The sequence below is a fragment of the Asterias rubens genome, unplaced genomic scaffold, assembly GCF_902459465.1.
Source record: "Asterias rubens unplaced genomic scaffold, eAstRub1.3, whole genome shotgun sequence".
Lineage (NCBI taxonomy): Eukaryota > Metazoa > Echinodermata > Asteroidea > Forcipulatida > Asteriidae > Asterias > Asterias rubens.
Genome location: NW_022985795.1, coordinates 1 through 18,160, shown reverse-complemented (window position 1 = coordinate 18,160; position 18,160 = coordinate 1). Strand labels below are relative to the sequence as shown.

Here is an 18,160-nt window from a genome sequence, read left to right as displayed (position 1 = left end):
TGTATTAAATAACAGTGACAGATGGTAATATTCATCGTACGAAAAGAAACCGGACTATTTCCTTCTTCCAGCCTTTTTGAGTTTTTTTTTTTGCAAAATGTTTATTTCTTGCACCATCATTTTTGCGTAACATCAGAGTTAATTTTGTGACAAAAAAAAATTGATTGCAGTTTCATGTACATGTACCAAAAATGTGCATTGAGATGTGCTAAAATACACAAAGGTTGCGTTTGGTTAGCTTCCCCGGGTCAACCCTGATCTGCCCCCGGTTCGAATAGCTTTGACGTCATTCCAGGGGCTCACCCGGGTCAGCCCCAAGTGCCCTGCTCGTGGAGTGGGTCACTTGGGGCTGGCCCGAGGTGCATGGCGTCTGAGTGATTGTTTGATTAGCTCTTGTCAGGGGATCACCCGAATGAACACCTTGGGGTCGACACAGGGAAGCTTAAACTATACCTTTGTACATGTGAAATTGTAGGTATTTAGTTGCCGCTTTAAAACATTGTACCAAAAGTGTCCTATTTCCAGGATTCTCCCCAGGATTTTGTTTTGAAACCGTGTAGAGCATTCTGGACCCAAATTCCTGAATGTTTGGACAAAACAAGATCTTTGGGGTGTTGGGAAGAATGGTTACTGGCCCTCAAGTGTCAGCATTTGGCCAATGAACCACTGTAAAACGAGAACACTGCATAAATAATATTATTAAGTTTCATTTTCATATAGGCCTATAGTTCCCATATGATACACTACTGAATTTTTTTTAAATAAAACTCCGAAGTGTGACATCGCAGTTCTCCAGAGAAGCACTTATAAGAAATTTTAATATTTACAGCTCTCGGAGACAATGTGTTTGTTTTCAGTTCGTTCCCCAATGTCACCCTCACACTTACTTTTTGAGGTGAAAACGTTCCATCAAGGAACCCTGTTGAAATGCTCCTCTGTGCATTCCTTGAGAACAACTGTTAAAAATCAGCAGAATCAGTTCGCTCGTCAATTTTGTTATAAAATGAATCCAAACGGCATAAGATCCTAAGGTCCGGAGTGGCTGCTGGAACAGGTTGAGGTTCTTAAAGAACTTGTTGAAGTTCTTCAAGAAATTGTTGAAGACTTGTTGCACTTGAAGAACTTGTCAGAGTTATTACTTTGAAACTCTTATAGAAATGGACGAAGTTGTCAAGATGGAGTTGTTCTCCAAGAAATTGTTGAAGACACTGTTGTACTTGCAGTTGTAGAGCCAAGTTCTTACATTCTTGAAACTCTTGTAGAACTGGGTAAAGTTGTTGAAGAACTTGACTCCTCCTATTGAAGAACTCATTGATGGTCATGAGGAAAATGTACAAATTTTCCAAGAAACTGTTGAAGACATTGTTGTACCTAAAACTTGTCCAGGTTATTACTTTCTTGAAACTCTTTTAGAACTGGATGAATTTGTCGGAGAACTTGGTTCCTCCTATTTAAGAAATTATGAAGGCCATGAGGAAAATGTTGAAACTCTTTAAGAATTGGATAAGTTGTCGAAGAACATGATTCCTCCTATCTCTTCTTTAGCACCCGTTTTTACTTGTTGAAGCACTGGCAGATGAACTCTCAAATAAGGAAATTGCTGTCTAGAACTTAAGACATTTTCCCTTTTATTTGCTTTCTTCTTGGCTTGGGTTGTCTGTTTTGGCAAACTCCTATTCAATGGCAGCCAAGACCAACTTCATATTTCGTTGAGCTCCCTGTGTCCGAACTGACAATGCCAACTGAGGTGTCCATCTTGTCCATAGGTACTAGACTAAATTTGTCCATCCAGCCTCACTATGGATGCATTGACTAGAAGAATGAGGCACAACCCAGACAGAAATGATCGAAGCCTGCTAAGGAATTCTGGATTGTCCATAAACCAGTGAGAGTCATTGCTGCCGAAGAGTCTAAAAAAGTGACCCAAATTTGAAATGAGGGCATTTCCAGCTTTTAGTAACTGGGGTTTATATATTTCACAGAGCTTTTAGGAACAGTGTCCTCAGCACGAGAGAAGTAGATCAAAGAGCAGGATTTCTTAATAACGTGGAAAAATAGTTGCTGATTTTCTTCGCAAGGCTGACTTAAAAAGTTTGAACCAGATGAAAATCTAAGATTTCTCATCCCTGTAAAACTCAATCCTTCATGACAAAATATGTTTTACTTTCTTCACGATCTTTTCCTTTGGGGTGACTTTCTTGATGAGCGACTGTATCAAAAGCGAACACTAACTCGCGAGTTCTCACAATTCCTCGTAGAGCTCTTTGAATTGTTTCTTTGGTTCTCGCGCTCGGTTCGAGCGTCGGATTTCATATTTTGAGTCTCTGCACTGCTGGCAAGTAAAAATCTCAGGAACATTGTTTTTTCGGATCTTAGCACAAGATAAGTGGATCCAGGTTGCGCACTCGGAACATTCTATCATGGGACGGCCGGCAAACGGTTTGCAGCAATAACAAGTGACGAGCTCCCAATCTTCATCTGTGTGCAGAGTAGAAAAATACAGAATAGTTTTTGGTCTGACGTTTTGACTTTAGCAGCGTTTTCTCAAAGGCTAATTGAAAACACAACTTATGTATTCTAGTCTCACCAGATTTTTGGGGTTGAACAAAGAATTGACTGGAGTGGGATTCGAACCAACGACCTCCGGATTAACATGCCGGCGCTCTACCAACTGAGCTATCTAGCCCTATATTGGCGGTGTCCCTATTTTGTCAATATCTTTGTTCGGGGTGCCAGTCAGAAGCCATACAACCGTTAACTGCCGTGTAGCCAGGGATCACACCCAAATTACGATACAACCTGGGAAGCGGCAGCTAGGGGAAAAAATCATTTACAAATTTACCCAGTCAGTTTCCCTTGTGGTTTATATTGATATTCTAGTCTCACCAGATAACAGAATCAGCCAAGTGGAGAGAAATTAAAAGAGAGAGTAAGGCAGAAAGAAAATCACAAAGCACTAAGATTCGTCTTAACTTTTAGGATGGGTGGTTTGCCACGTTGATTTGTATTGTGACCCTGCCCTCCACTTGCCCCTCCCCCGTACACAACGCTACATTTGCAACAGATGAATAATGGAGGACAAGGGAGAGGGGATGGAGGTAAGACTGTAGAGTCATGTTTAAGTCTTAAATTCATTTTCAGAAGATGGTTGGCAAGATGTGAGAAAGCATGGTGTTACTGCAAACCAAATATATATATTGACATGATTGATAACAATGTAATGCCTAAAACCCATTAAACTTCAGTTTTATACGTTTTATACGTAGGTATTCATTTACTAGTTTAATAACAGGGGCTATATTACCTTTGACCTTATGATGTGACCTCGGTGTGAATTGTACAATGTCAGAGACATCACTGCTTGATGTACTGTTACCTTCACTATCAAGCGGACTCGGGCTTCTCTTCTTAATATGCTCCTAAACAAAAACCCAATAAAAAAACAGTTATTTCAATACCTGCGAATTAATCGTTAATGTTAATGTACACATGAACCGTTGTCTTAGTACAACAAAATGTAGGCCTACATAATAAGGTTATATACTTGTATACATGGGTAATTTAAATTAATAATATATTACGAGTAATTGCAACAAAAGAAAGACTGAAACTGGTATTCAAATTCTAAGATAGGCCTATGTTAATAATAATAATAACCAACATTTATGAAGCGCATAAAGCAACAGCGTCAAAGCGCTGTTCAAAAATCTTAAGCAATACTAGTCAATTTAAAAATATTATACGCTACACACATTAACATTTAAACAACAATGGATGAACATTAAAAGTTAAAAAGTACCAAAATGATGATTGACTATATACTGTCAAGCAAAAAATACTAAAAACACCAAAACTGTCAAAAACAGGGAAGAATTTTCTTCTCTGTTTTAAGTCAATAGCACGCAGAAATGGGAGTACTTATTTACAGTTCATAAGCGATCCTTAGAAGATAAGTCTTCCAACACAAAATGAATTGAGTTGAATTTACCTTTTGGTAACCCTGGGACCTAATTTCATAGAGCTGCTAAAGCACAAAATTAAGCTAAGCAAAACAAAATTGTGCTAACCAGAAAAAGGTTGTCAGTGACACTGTCACAATACCATGTCACATGTACAATTTGTGACAAGAATAAGATTTTAAAAAGCACTTTACAAAACAGAATAAACCAACGAAACAGTGTGGAGATTGTTAAAGTGTGTCACAAAACAATAAAAGACAACAATAACTAAGCATTCAATATATTAAAACTTATTTATATTATTTAAAAACCTCTTTTAAACCATTGAGCAAGGACCAGTTCAATGCACCATTTACAGAACACAGTATCAGAGAGATTAATTGTAAACATTCAAAATGCACACCCCTATTCCATAATGGTTGTTTCCATATGTTAATAGTGCCTTTAAAAGGAATGTGACCCAACCACAGGGTTGACCTTTCAAATATACACCGGACACAACCATTATTTGTACAGGGGTTTTTCACATTGACATAAAAAATAAAAATTTGCAACAGGAAAATAATGAAGAATTTTATAGTTTTGTATAAAGAACAAAGTATGAAAAACATTATACGTCTTCTTAGCAAAAGTAAAGCAAACATAAAATTATATTCAAATGTTTTAAATGTTATAAGAATCTGGTATGATAACATCCCTTCGGAAAACAGTAGAATCTTATTTTGAGTACAAAGTCAAAATAAATCAGTAAATGACATAGATTTGTAAAGACTTTAGTTCTGGCTATATAATACAAATCTGCTGATTTTTCTTAGGGCAAAAAGAATATCGAAATCAGATTATAACACAAGTTTAACGTTCATAAATTCACAACAAAAATAATTCGCCAGAGGCGACTTGTTCTGAACCCTTGCGAAACATTCGCTGCGAAAACAGCCGCAGGAAGTATGAACAGGACTTCGAAGGGGAAACAAATGTTGCGAGGTAATTAAAACAAATGATAACAAAATAGAAATGAAACAGAGCAACTTATTAAATAATTTTATGACGTACCTCTCCTTGCAACGATGCCTCATAGTCTAGAACCCAGGTACAAAATGTGTTAAAATCCGTCATGGTTTTTCTCTTTTTAGGCGAGGGCTGTAGAAAGGAAGAGAAAAACATTTTAAATATTAAAGTGAACTGTTTGTAATGTATAGCTTGAAAGTCATCAAACAAAAATGATGTCTGATGGAAAAATAAAACACAATTTCACAACAAAATTAAATGTATATATTATATATTCCCCTGTCTCACTCTCAAAAAAATTATACCACAACAAAATATTTACTTGCTCACATTCTAACATATTGAACAATGTCACTATAACAACTTTTTCATTCATTCATTCATCCATTTTTATTAAAAAACCAACTGGCAGCACGAAGCTGAATAATGTGGCATTACAAGGTAAAAATATTGATAAAAATTGCACAGAAAAAAAGACATAAAATTGCACCACCACAGGGTACATAGGAACATTATAAAAGAAGACGACAATAAATATAATGTAATTGGGTTTGCGGTAACACCATGTGTGTATCTACTTGCCAGGTAGAGTTGTTCTTAGGGAACTGTCTTGCTTAATTCTACTACCGCGGCGTAGATAATCGGAGGTTCGGGAGACTTCTCAGTTCTGAAAAGAACTGTCCTGCTTCCCTAAGAACAACTCTACCTGGCAAGTAGATACACACATGGTGTTACCGCAAACCAAATATACATAGATACCTCACCATGCAATGCCTCAAATCCTATATAATAAATATAATATTAGATAAACTACTAACAGACACCAAGAAATGCACAGGGTGTTGTGGGAACCCTCTTATACATTGAAACCCCACTATGGAATAAACCAGCTAAAACAAAACGTGAGAAGTGAGGCCGTGTCCGAAACGACGACTTCGGCTACAGCTACGTCTAGATCAGCGCGTCTACCAGTGTTGAAGAATAGGCAGACGCGCGCGATCTAGCCGTAGCTGTAGCCGAAGTTGCCGTTTGGGACACGGCCTAAATGTATAAGACAACAATACACATTGTATTAGGTTTGCCAAAACTAGGGGCCAATTTCATAGAGCTGCTAAGCACAAAAATTTGCTCAGCACGAAATTTCTTCCTTGAAAAAACAGGTCTACCGACCAAATTTCCATTTGTTGCATATCGCTTATTACTGGTGTTCAGCTATTGTTTGCTTATGCTGAAAATCATGTGGAAATTTTACTGGTAATCCTGTCTTTATCAAGGCAACAATTTCATGCTAAGCAAATTTTGGTGCTTAGCAGCTTTATGAAATTGGGCCCAGTTGTAACCTAGTTTCTGTCAACATTCTGTGCGCATTCATTTACAAGTGTCATTACTATTACATGTAAATGTTGTACTCAGTACACATTGAAGAAACAAACCCATTAAAAGTTGGTGGTTCACAATGGTACAGTCCAACTCATGTTTATTCATAGTATATAAATTATGCTAATGAACTGGTATAAAAGGCTATGAATATTGATGTCTGCTGAATAGTGTTGATCCTATAGCTCTATGGTTGATCCATAAACCACAGGCCATGCCATGCCAAAATAAGGGAATCAATTTGTGGTGAAGAGGTTTTCAACTAGTGGTTTAATCCCAACGAGTCCTGGTTCTTGATAATTTTACCGAGACGAAGTCGAGGTAAATTATCAAGAACCAGGCCTCGGCGGGTTTAAACCACTAGTTGAAAACCGATTCAACACACTTTGATTCCCATTCATAAATGTTTGAAGCGTTTTCAAACCTTAACGCATTTGTTGTGCACAAGAGGGCGTTTTCAACATTATTGTGAAATTCAGCAAAAGGTTGGGAGGAGGTGTAAACATTTTGCACACCAATTTGTTTAAACTTGTGTAAGCCTGGTTACATTTGTACTTCATCAAGCGAAACCTGCAAAAGTGACACGGATTTCCCTGCTCGTAATTGAGGCCAAGAATACTTTGAGGCAATTGCCTCTATGCCCCTGACCCCTGCCTTGGTGCCCCTGCCTTGTTGGGTCTTTAACAAGTAACACACGATACCGACGGCTTTACATCCCATCCAAAGGACGAAGCAATTTGGTCTTAGTAACTATTAAAAGTGTCAAGACTGGGATTCGAGCCCCTTCTTTGCTGTCGGAGCTTGGGCCCGGTGCTCTTATCCCCTGGCGCACATGACACACCATAATAACGGTACATGGTTCCACCGAAAACAACGCGCACAACTGGGTATAAAAAAAGGCAACAAGTGGTGTGATTAAAAATGAAAACCATGATTGCAACATCTTATTTCAAACTGACTCTAGCCACCAGGCTAGCTCGTGGTCTAGTGCTGGTAAGACATCCTGCTCTAGCATGGCAAAGGTTGTGGGTTTGAATCCCACCTGAGTGGTTTGCGATGGGTTTTTTTCCACAGTATTCGGAAAAGTTCCGAGTATACAGTGCTTTATACACATCGGATTCGGTGTACGGGTACAGTACACACAAAAATTCTAACATAAAACAGAGCAGGAAAGTCTGCCACACGTATTCACTGAGTTATTAAACAAAAATTTTAAACACTTGCGTTCAGTAGTCTTAGTACAATAATTATTGCTTTAAAATGTGAGGGAGGAAAGAAATCACAAGTTTGAATGGATCCCACGTTCAAACTGCTAAAGATTTAAAATATCAGCAAACCGAGGAACAATCATTCCGTCTAAAGTGGTTAGATCGTAGAGTTAATATGTAAGAACTAGAGGGCGCACTGGTGATGCTTCTTGCACAAACGCGACGGGACCGCAAGGAGACACGCGCACCATTATTATGCATGCGCATTGAATATGAAGTAAACGTTGGAGTTCGTGTTTATTGAACGCTATACGCGATGCTGTGTCAACCCACAAAATGGCCGCACAAACACACGCTGTGCGATGCCTGTTTTGTCAACTTAGAAAATGGCCGCCTGCGCGCATGCCGGGTCGCGTATATAGGCCAGTGCGCCCTCTAATGCTTAATATAACTCTATGGGTTAGATTGATAAAAAATTATTTTCTTTTTTGGTACTAAAACTAAACAAAAACAGAAACACTAAACCAAACAACAGTTATACCCTCAGCCCCCTAAGTTTTTAAACTTATGATTAAAATAAAGGCAAACAAAATCAAACCAAAGACCAGATTCAGATGTTACTTTCCTCTGTTTTCAATCGCAAAAAGACAAAAAATTGACCAACAACCAAAACACTGGATAAATTGATTTTTTTTAAAGAACAGCTGTTCAAACTTCTCATAATACTCTCATACACAGGTTCCTTGCCTTTTCACAAAATTTAACAAACAAAAACATACAAATTGCGAAATCCATAATTAATTTGTTACATAAGTTACTACATTAAAAAGAGGGCAACTGTTAATTAAAACACCTCGTCTATCCACACAGAATCATTATTTTTGAAGAAGTTGTCCGAAATTTCAAATATTAAAACGTGTTTGGTCATTCACATTTTTTTAGTGTCATTCAATACACATACATACGACGGCTGCCATCTTGGAATTTACCGTGACAATCGGGGAAAAATGCAGTAAAATATATCACTTTATGGATGGATTTTTGTCAACTTTGCATAAGGTGTCCGCTTTGATGTTACTGTTAACTGGTGAAAGTTTGGAGAAAATCGTACGAACAGTTTTTTAGATTGCAGAGTGAATTTGAATATTTGGAGGGTAATTGCCCAATCGATACAAAATATTCCAGATTTTGATTAAATTAGTCGCAAACTTTGACTGTTTTCAGAAAAACTAATCGGTAAAAGTGCCTGAAAATTTGCATCCTTAGAAAGGAATACTTAAAGTATCCGCAGAGCAATTATTAAGGAAATTTGTCAGTCAGTTTAGACGAAAACGGTAAAAACGTAACGAAACACGGTGACCAAAACTGTACGAAAACACATCCGCAGCGCGAACGTTCATAAAACCACCGGAGGTTTTTCGTTGTAAACACGGCATGGTCATCGCGCTAAAAAAGTCCTCTACGTTGGGCAGTTGTCATGTTTACAAATCACAATAATTACACAATAATTCACTTACCGACATCCTAAACTCTCTTCTGTGCTTTTTCGTCGGGACTGGTACTGCAAAAAAAGGAAATAAAACCAAATTTAGAACGCACTACCAACGCTGGAATGGGAGGAAAGGAAAATGTTTTTCTCAGAATTCGAAATTCCGACACAACACACGGACCATTCAAAATTTCAAAGGCACCGAAGGACGTTTAAAAAACGATTCGTTGTGGCCCAAATCACCAAAGTTTTTACATTTTACAGAGTATGACAAGTAATGTAAGTATGAAGAAATGTCATGTTCCATTTGTCAAAAGCAATGTTTTCTGTTAAATTCATGAAACTGCTGTTGGATTGACAAGGATATCGCGAAAAAAATTGACAACCGTCGTGTGTGTGTGATAAGACCATCCATGTTGATTGGTTTACCGAAATCACAGTTTCCATTTTTTCCATAATGAAAACGCACTGTTTTCAACCAATCTAGACGATGAAATCTTTGAAACTCACCTGTAAATACTTCACTAGACATGGCGGTTCATCGAAGCCCAATAGATTGGGGAATTGTCCGGCAAGTTTTCAAGAAAAACGTAGAAATTTGGAGCGGCTGCGAGACATAAATTCTGTCCGATTCGTAAATTCTCACCGATAAGCTTATGGGATCCTGAGCGGGGGCGTGACCCCAAGCTCATTTACATGCATAATTAGATTCTGAGGTCACTTTGACGAACTTCCTGGTAACACCCATTCGATTATGGGGGTGACTGTTTTGACAAAATGCGCTTGAATTACTCTCGTTAAATTTGTTTTCCTTAAGATTTGTTTACCGACGATTAAGAGGATACAAAACATGGCAAGAGTAGACATCAGTCGACAGTAGCTTTTCAATTTGTTTTGCAGAACAGAACAAAAAGCAAAGAAAATCCGTTTGCTTATTAAAATAATTGGTATTGTATTACTACTTACGTTAAGGGTCGCACATTATTGTGTTGTTTTTTTGTTTTGTTTTTCTTTTTACATGAAATAAAAACTTAGAAAACCTAAAATTAATATATTGTGTCGATAAATTTAAGATATTCAATTACTTATAATCTAACAGGGAGCATCAAAGACAATTTTTACATACTGATACTGACCGGAGCGTAAGCGGGATTCGAATGATAAATACACCACTACTCTTTCAACATGGCGCGAACAGTAGTCGCTAAACCCACAAACTGCTCCATAAAATGCATGGTGTTTTTCCTCTTTTTAAGCTTTGTCAGCTCACAAAACTGCACCGATCCCTTGCTAAGTAAATGCACATGCACTGAAAAGGTTTTCTTGTGCATATCAGCTAATTTGACGGAGTTTCCAACAGATGTTCCGCACAAGGATACGATTATTCATATGTAAGTACAATTAGAAGGCAATTTTATGGTCGTTGCTCACGATTATATTGACCGTAGATCGGAGCTGCAGGACGGGCGAAATTGACTCGGGCTGCACGCTTGGATTGTGTCGGGGGTCCAGGGTACAGACTTTGTGTGTAGCTAGTAAGCTGTTGGGGTGGGTCGGTAACCAGACAGTCCATGACTGCTTTTCTGTACCTGGGCCCTTTTCTGTTGGTTGTTATTTCCTGGTTACTGTAAATAGACTAATTTTAATAATATGGCTGTTGAACAGAAAGGGAGGAATTTCGATCATCATGATCATTATTGTAAAAGTGGTAGGATTTTGTTATAATTAGTTGCACGTAATTAGAAAACAATGTTAAAATTTTAAAGTTATTAAACTAAATGAAACATAATTTAATTATAACAACACAACTTATAATATTAAACATGGTTTTAGCCAGGATTTTGTAAGTAAAAAAGAAACTATAATAATGTCCAAACTTGCTGGAAATTTTAAAACTGGGTGGTGTCAAATTGTTCTCTTTTAGTCTTAGTCATACAATTAGTCCTATAAATACCTAGCACGTTAATACAACAGGTAAAACAGGTTGTCAAAATTTTAAACGGGTGTCCAAAAGACACACAGACACCCCTGCTGGGTGACATCATTCTATACTTTCTTCCGCCGTCGGGAGGAGGGTAACGTTATCGCATCTAACTTTCTTGTAAGTTTTCTAATAAAATACAATTACTTTACCAATGTATTGTAGTGCAAAAAAGCTCCATTTTATCAATATACATTTTTGATTTGGCAAATTTATCAAAAGAGTGATACAATAAAACTCACTTGGTAAATTTCTGTTGAATTATTATTATTATTATTGTTGTCTAATTGTTGTGAAAACAGCAGAGCAACAACAAAAACATGTTTTTGTCAAGAATGTTGTCCAGCCAAAATTACATTAAAAGTTTACACTGTTGTGACTGGTGCTCCACTTAATTTTTGCTTAGCAAAGGATTTTGTCAAGCAGTATTTTCTGCTTTAAACAGCATAGGAAATTGGGCTCCATAAAGCAAGTAAGCACAACAAACTACTTATATAAGCAGCCAAAAAATATAACCAGCCAAAAATAAGTTTGCATTGTTGTGGGCGGTGCCCCACTCAATTTTTGCTTAGTAAAGAAGTTAATCAAGCAGTATTTTCTGCTTTATAAAAGCTTTATGAAATTGGGCTGAAGCACAAAAACTTGCTTAGCACAGAATAAATATTGCGAATAGCAGAAACGTACAAGGTTACATTGTTGTGGCTGGTCCCCACTCAATTTTTGCTTAGTAAAGAAATTAATCAAGCAGTATTTTCTGCTATAAACAGCTTTATGAAATTGGGCCATGTACCTATGTTTTGAGTACTAAAGTACTTGTAGATATTGACTTGTACCAGCTGATAGGCCTACTTTCGGTGCACAAGTTGACAACTCGGTACATACCTAAATTGGTTATCCCTATGTGTGCAAGCATTGAAATAGTGTACACAAGTGTTTGCATAGTTCTTATAATTCATGTGCGTGGTATGCAATGCCATGCAATCAATCATACATGTACACTGCATCCCAGGTATGTTAAAGTCGCGGTAGAATTTCAAAGTCAATTCAATTTAACTCAGTTTCTCCTGAAAATGAGCAGAGTAATGGAGTACTGCTTGAGTTGAGACGAATACCCGTCAAGAACACAGCGACTCTTCTCAGAGCCAACACTCACATAAAAAAGAGATAATTTACACATTTATACTATTTATAGTTTCTTTCTTTCAATTCAACTCAATTCAATTTAGTTCAATTTATTTATTTCATCACAGCTTACATTTCAAAGTGACATTTGTTTTCCCTGTGTGCACTATAAAACACTATTTGTAAATCAGAGACCAAGGACCAATGGAGACAAGTTTGGGTATTTTTTTAGCCCATATAAATGTGGAAGTCATGATACATTTTGAAGTTTTCGTATTTTGAAGTCTGGTATTTTGGTGGATTTGAGTCTGATGTAGTTGTGTTGTAAAGTTTGTCAGTAGTTTTCTTGTAAAAGTCTGTCATAGTAGAGTCTGGTAGAGTTTTATGTAATGTCTGGTTTTGTTTTGTTGTAACAAAAGTTGAAAGATTTTTGTTTTAAGTTCTGAAAGAGTTTTGTTTTAAACTCTGTTAGGCCTAGTTTTGTTGGACTATCATAGTTTTGTTTTTAATAAGTCTGTCATAGTTTTGTTGTAAACACTTCTGGCTCTAATGGTTTATGTATGTGATAACAAAAAGTTTTCTCGCAAAAGTGGAAAGCCCCCTACTTCAGTGAAATGTACACCGAGAAAATAGAAGTAGCTGTTGCAAACTGCTTCTCAACCAAAATGACCTAGATGGTGTGCAAAAAATAGTTAATGTCGTGACATTTCAACCCTAGCAGAGTCTCTCTCGAAGGCTAAAAACCTAATATATAAAAATAGTTGCTCTCCTTAGTGTTGGGCTTACCACCTAGTAAGGTTACCACCTAGGCCCCCTGACTTCAAAGTCAACCCCTTATAATGTCTTTCAACCCTAGCGGAGTCTTTCTCGAAGGCTAAACACCTAATATATAAAAATAGTTGCTCTCCTTAGTGTTGGGCTTACCACCTAGTAAGGTTACCACCTAGGCCCCCTGACTTCAAAGTCAACCCCTTATAATGCCTTTCACACCCCAAGTTGAGAACCCAGGTAAACGCTTTAAAATCCTATTAATATACCCAGCCATTATTAGAAGCAAAGCTTGTATACCAGCTATTTTCTACACCATACAATGCCCTCTCTTTGTTGGTACCTGACAGGTAATTTTATGGTCCGACGAGCGCAAAGTGGGACCAGGGGTAAAAATACAGAGCCCTTGGGTTGTCTGTGTACACACTTGCCATTCAGATTCACTTGTAAATGTTATAAAAGCATCGTCGCTGGGTTTTGTTGGGGCTTTCTCTCTTTGCTAGGGACCTTTTTTTAAAGGTTGTTATGTGAAGATTTTTTTTTCGCTTTTGCTCAAACTGTCCCTCAGGAATTATTTTGAGGTTGAAAAAGGAGTTTGCCAGTAAGTTAACTACAAAAATACTGCTCAGTAAAGTAAGCAAACAATACTTTTCTGAGTAGAGCCTCATAAATGCAAATTACTTTTCGACTTAGCTGAAATGTGTTTACAATAATATAAGAGTCTATACACTGCATTATGCAGGGTCAGGCATGTATGCTTTGGTTTTGAAAGGGCAAGGGCACGAAGGCATGTTTTCCTAAAGGGCACCCTATGAGGAAACCGTACATTTCTGCTGTCAGCATTTCAAGGGCACAGAGGCATTTACCAGGGGGCATGGAGACAATTGCTTCAATGCCTCCATGAAGTATTACCCAGGCCTGGAAAGTGCACATAAGGAACTTTGGAACTTTACAAAGGGCACCACAGCAATTTAAGCACAGGGCACCACGGCACTTGCTGTGTGTTCCGCGGGTTATTTTGAGGCCTATACCAATATAAATAAGATACTTACGGGCGTTTGAACAAAGAGGAACATTTTTTAGACAGGATTCTGAACAAAATATGTTGAATTTATGAGACCCTTTTATGTAATGCCTTCGAGGGTTTACAAGGTGCTGCAGTAAGTTCAGCAGCCACTACCAAATACGAATGCTACCCCAAACCTCTTTTCTTATTAAAACATCAAGTGAAGGGGCCTAACTGGGTTCTTTTAATTGTCTAGCACAACAACCTGAACCTATACAGCTTTGCATCCCATCCAAAGGTCAATGGTTCAAAAGTGTCTTGCGAAGGACGCAAGTGCCTCTGGTCTTGGCATTCAAGCCCTATCAAACGTTTCCCATTGAATTTTAAGATTTTCTAAATGAAAGTGTCCTTTTTGAGATGAAAATGGCCTTGCCCTCTCAAAGATGAAACTCCAGTTCTGGAATCGGGCTGCTTCAATGTACATTGGGCCCTGTTTCCTCAAAATGTTGATCTAGAGTTCTAAACTCTTTCACTTTTTAATTTACAGACGCGTGACCAACAATAGTATACCAGTAATTGACATGGACATCCTATCTGGGTTCACACAGCTTCAAACAATGTAAGTTCGTCTCAAAGACTTTGTTTACATGATAGCTGTATATATTGAGAGAGTAGTACATGGAGGGACCTAGGCCAAATTTCGTGGCTCTGCTTACCGCCGAATTCTGCGCTTACGATCGTGATTCCTCGCTTACATGCAAGCGCCGAATTTCTGCGCTAGCCTTGTAAGCGTAGAATGCCTAGTAACGTGGAGTACGCTCGCGCAGAAGCCAAAATTTGCCGCTAACCTGTGAAACCAGTAAGCACAGAATCGGCGCTTAAATGGAGCAAGTTTTGGTCACTTTTTGCTGGGCGTCATTTTCCTTCTAAATACAGCACAAACCAATGTGCAGTCTAGTCTGGAACCTGGTGTGTGCATGTATTTTGGACATATTTTGGCTTGTTATGCAATTTGTCGCAGCTCATTTCAAACTTGCATGAGCCAAATATGCCACCCATCGACTTAACTTGAGAGGGGGGGGGGCTCGTTGTCTTTGTTCTTAATTTTTTTATGAATTGTTTCTTCGTGTCGATTGACCAATTTTATATTGTTTTGTTTTATTGACAGATCTCTGGAAGACAATGGGCTAACTCGCATTGCAAACCAGAGCTTGCCTTCAAACCTTTCAATAGTGTAAGAACTAATATAAAAGGACATAGTTATAAACATTTCAAAATGGTGCTTGCCCTCAAGTCACCTTGATGAACTAGTGGTTGACACAAGTCAATCACCAAATTTAAGTTATGGGAACAATTTAAAGGTGCTGCACAAAACGTAGCTAAGTACAACAAAGTTTTGCTTACCAAAATAAGGTTACCAGCCAAAATATCATTTCACATGTACAACTTGTGACTGGTATCCTGCTCAATTTCCTGCATTTAAGCAGCTCTGTGAAATTGGGTCCTGATTGTTTAGTCAGTGGGGTGTGGGTTCAAGTCCCGGTCATGACCCCTGTGTCCTTGAGCAAGATACTTTACCTAGTTGCTTCTCTTCACCCAGACGTATAAATGGGTACCTGCGATGGCAGAGGTTGATATTGTGTTTGAAAAAGCCTTCAGAGCGCCATGGCAGGTCAGGGTTCGATTTCAAAAAGAGTTAGGACTAGTCCTAACTTAGGACTAGTCCTAGGAGATATTAAAAACGTATGGGTAGTCCTAAGTTAGGACGAGTAACTCGTCCTAAGTCGATTGAAGACTAGTCTTAACTCTTTGTGAAATCCTGGGCTGTATACTCACAGGGAGCTGAGAAAGATTACAGGAATGTTATAGGAGACTTTCCAACGCTAGGTGGAAGCAGACATACCGGGTAAATTTCCATTGTTTACGTAGTTCTGAACATGCGCATAATTCTGAGAACAATGGATTTACCCGGTAAGTCTGCTGCCCTCTATCGTCCCAGAAAGTCTCCCATTGGCCCTATGACCTGAGCATTAATGTAAAGCGCAAAATGTAAAATATGCTATAAAACTAGTTATGATTTTTATTATAACAACATCGATTTGTTTTCTTGTCTTTCAGCATTCTTAATAATAACCCAATAATCTGTGATGACAGATTATTGTGGCTCACAAATGTTCCTCAAGTTGTTGGGTCGTGTGACTCAGAAGTGCAAATTGCAACATTCTTAGGTAAGTTTCAAATAATAAACTAACCTGAAGTATCCTCTGGAAAATATATTTTTGAATATTTAAAGTCTGGGGAATTCAGGGTATATTGGACACTCCGACGCATTTTAAACCAAGTGCTCTTTTACAGTGACTAGAGCCAGCAAGACCGGTTAAAGGAACATGTTGCCTTGGATCGGTCGAGTTGGTCTTTGAAAAGCGTTTGTAACCGTTTTTTTTATAAAATGCATATGGTTAGAAAGATGTTGATCCACACAAACATGCCATCTAAGCTGTTCAGTTTCTGCTATCTAGCTATTTCATTCCACTTTTAATTGTCACTTTTTTTGTCATCATACACTTCTTGTTCAGTGCTTAGAAACCTGGTATTAAGCGCTTTATAAATGCATGTTATTATTATTAGTATTATTATTCTAACACGTTATTGAATTATTGACTTTCTCCAGCCGGCATGACATTCTTCTTGGAATACCAAACTCTGATGTCCAATGTTTTTAGCCCTCAGAAAAAACAGTAAAGTTGTTGATAGCCTGCAAATAAGTCTGTAGATCACCCTTATATCTCAGACATTTGTCAGACTTAAAACCAAGTCTCACCCAGCCGAGGCGGGGATTGGCCCGTCACAAGAATTCTTTGCAATACAGGATCAGCAGTACATGAAATAACTTTCTCACCAAACTTGTTTTTGTTTTATGATCCAGAAACCTTAAAGCCCACTCCAACTGCAATAGACGTTAACACTTCACAGCAAGCACCAGTAGTGACGGACATAGTGACAGAACCCATGACATTCACCACGGTGGGGACCACACTGGCACCGGCGACAAATAAATTATGTAAGGACGTCAATCTATTTGACAAACATTGACCACTTTATGCATTTGTATTGAAGACATGTAAGAAAAGGGGTTTTTCCTGATGTTTTCTGGCATGATTGGCTGTACATGTAGATTGCACCACGATACCAATCGTTGTGTAACGCATGAAAAAAAAACTACCACACTTCTCAAAAAGAGAAGGGGTTCGCCCCGGTGTTCCTGGTTTGATTGGCTGCATATTGCGTCACAGCACCTTGTAAACCATTACATGGTGTGCTAAAGGATAGGTCTCAAACTTCAAAGTTGTAACTCCTCCTCTCTTGTAAGGAAAAAAGACTTGTAATGCGCACATATCTTCCCTGCTGGGTGTTCAAGGTGCAGTAAACCAGAAAGAAATTAAACACAACAAAATTAATCCTTGAAAACCTGAGACGGGATGTGTTTTGAGGAGAGATTTAAATTTTGTGGTACAAAGACAAGATCTAAGATTAAGTGGTAGGGAGTTCTAGATGCGTGACGCAGCCTGAAGAATAAGACCTGTCACCCCAGGAGTGTCGAGACTTCATAAAAATAAAAACAAATCTTTAATCATTTGTTTTTGCAGACGTACTTGCCATCATCATACCGATCATTGTACTAGTCGTTATCTGCACGGTGATCGTCATCTTCAGCATTAGGAAGACCCACCAGCAGAAAGAGGCGTACAACTCCTCCATCAGGTACTCAGTGGTGCGTAAAGACGCAGGGGCAGGTAACCGGGTCTACAGCGACGTCACCACAGAGTTATAGTACCCGGATGGGTACGTGGGCGTTCCTCAAATGTTATCGTTGATATCCCTCATTGTGAGTAGAGGGGTTTAATCAGTACCCAATTAGGGGAGCTGGTTGGGATTGTACCGTTACTAAAGGTTTCCTGATGGGCGGTAATATCCAAATTGGGTAAAAATTGTCTTGATTAAGGCCACAGTAAGTTATGGGTTGTTATTGTTACCTAAACGTTTCCTGATGGGTATTAATAGTCAAACTGGGAGAAATGGTACCCATTAAGGCATATATATCTCCCCATTGGGATATAAGTGTCACCAAAAGGTTTCCAGATAGGTATTTATATCCAAGTTGAGTTGTCAGACGAAAAGGGTGTGTCTGTTAAGCTTCCGTCTCTAATGGAGCATTCCTGTGATAAGTTCTAAGAACGAGAA

At 38.3% G+C, this 18,160-nt stretch overlaps 2 protein-coding genes and 1 non-coding gene across 3 annotated transcripts; 1 reads left to right on the top strand and 2 right to left on the bottom strand.

Annotated features, from left to right (window-relative positions):
- Window positions 1-331: 331 nt before the first annotated feature.
- Window positions 332-9,674, bottom strand: LOC117306701 (PHD finger protein 13-like). Its single transcript, XM_033791182.1, has 5 exons — window positions 9,552-9,674; window positions 9,070-9,113; window positions 5,013-5,099; window positions 3,305-3,419; window positions 332-2,478 (listed from the first exon to the last, which is right to left on the bottom strand). Exons 1-5 carry the CDS (start codon window positions 9,571-9,573, stop codon window positions 2,243-2,245), a joined length of 504 nt encoding a protein of 167 aa, XP_033647073.1. The 5' UTR covers window positions 9,574-9,674; the 3' UTR covers window positions 332-2,242.
- On the bottom strand, window positions 2,614-2,686 carry Trnan-guu. The gene has a single exon. It is a non-coding gene; the product is annotated as a tRNA-Asn (tRNA).
- Window positions 9,675-10,226: 552 nt separating the features above from the next.
- Window positions 10,227-18,147, top strand: LOC117306700. Its single transcript, XM_033791181.1, has 6 exons — window positions 10,227-10,432; window positions 14,466-14,537; window positions 15,087-15,152; window positions 16,037-16,146; window positions 16,845-16,979; window positions 17,566-18,147. The coding sequence occupies exons 1-6, from the start codon at window positions 10,227-10,229 to the stop codon at window positions 17,748-17,750; spliced, it is 774 nt and encodes a 257-aa protein (XP_033647072.1). The 3' UTR covers window positions 17,751-18,147.
- The last annotated feature ends 13 nt before the right edge of the window (window positions 18,148-18,160 follow it).

Excerpts from the sequence above, each read along its gene's own strand:
- LOC117306701 (XM_033791182.1), bottom strand. The coding sequence starts at position 9,573 with ATGTCTAGTGAAGTATTTACAG. Across the intron at positions 5,100-9,069 it reads GAAGAGAGTTTAGGATGTCG|CCCTCGCCTAAAAAGAGAAA; the intron begins GTAAGTGAATTA and ends TCCTTTCTACAG. Across the intron at positions 3,420-5,012 it reads AGGCATCGTTGCAAGGAGAG|GAGCATATTAAGAAGAGAAG; the intron begins GTACGTCATAAA and ends GTTTTTGTTTAG.
- LOC117306700 (XM_033791181.1), top strand. The coding sequence starts at position 10,227 with ATGGCGCGAACAGTAGTCGCTAAACCCACAAACTGCTCCATAAAATGC. Across the intron at positions 10,433-14,465 it reads AAGGATACGATTATTCATAT|ACGCGTGACCAACAATAGTA; the intron begins GTAAGTACAATT and ends TTTAATTTACAG. Across the intron at positions 16,980-17,565 it reads ACCGGCGACAAATAAATTAT|ACGTACTTGCCATCATCATA; the intron begins GTAAGGACGTCA and ends TTGTTTTTGCAG.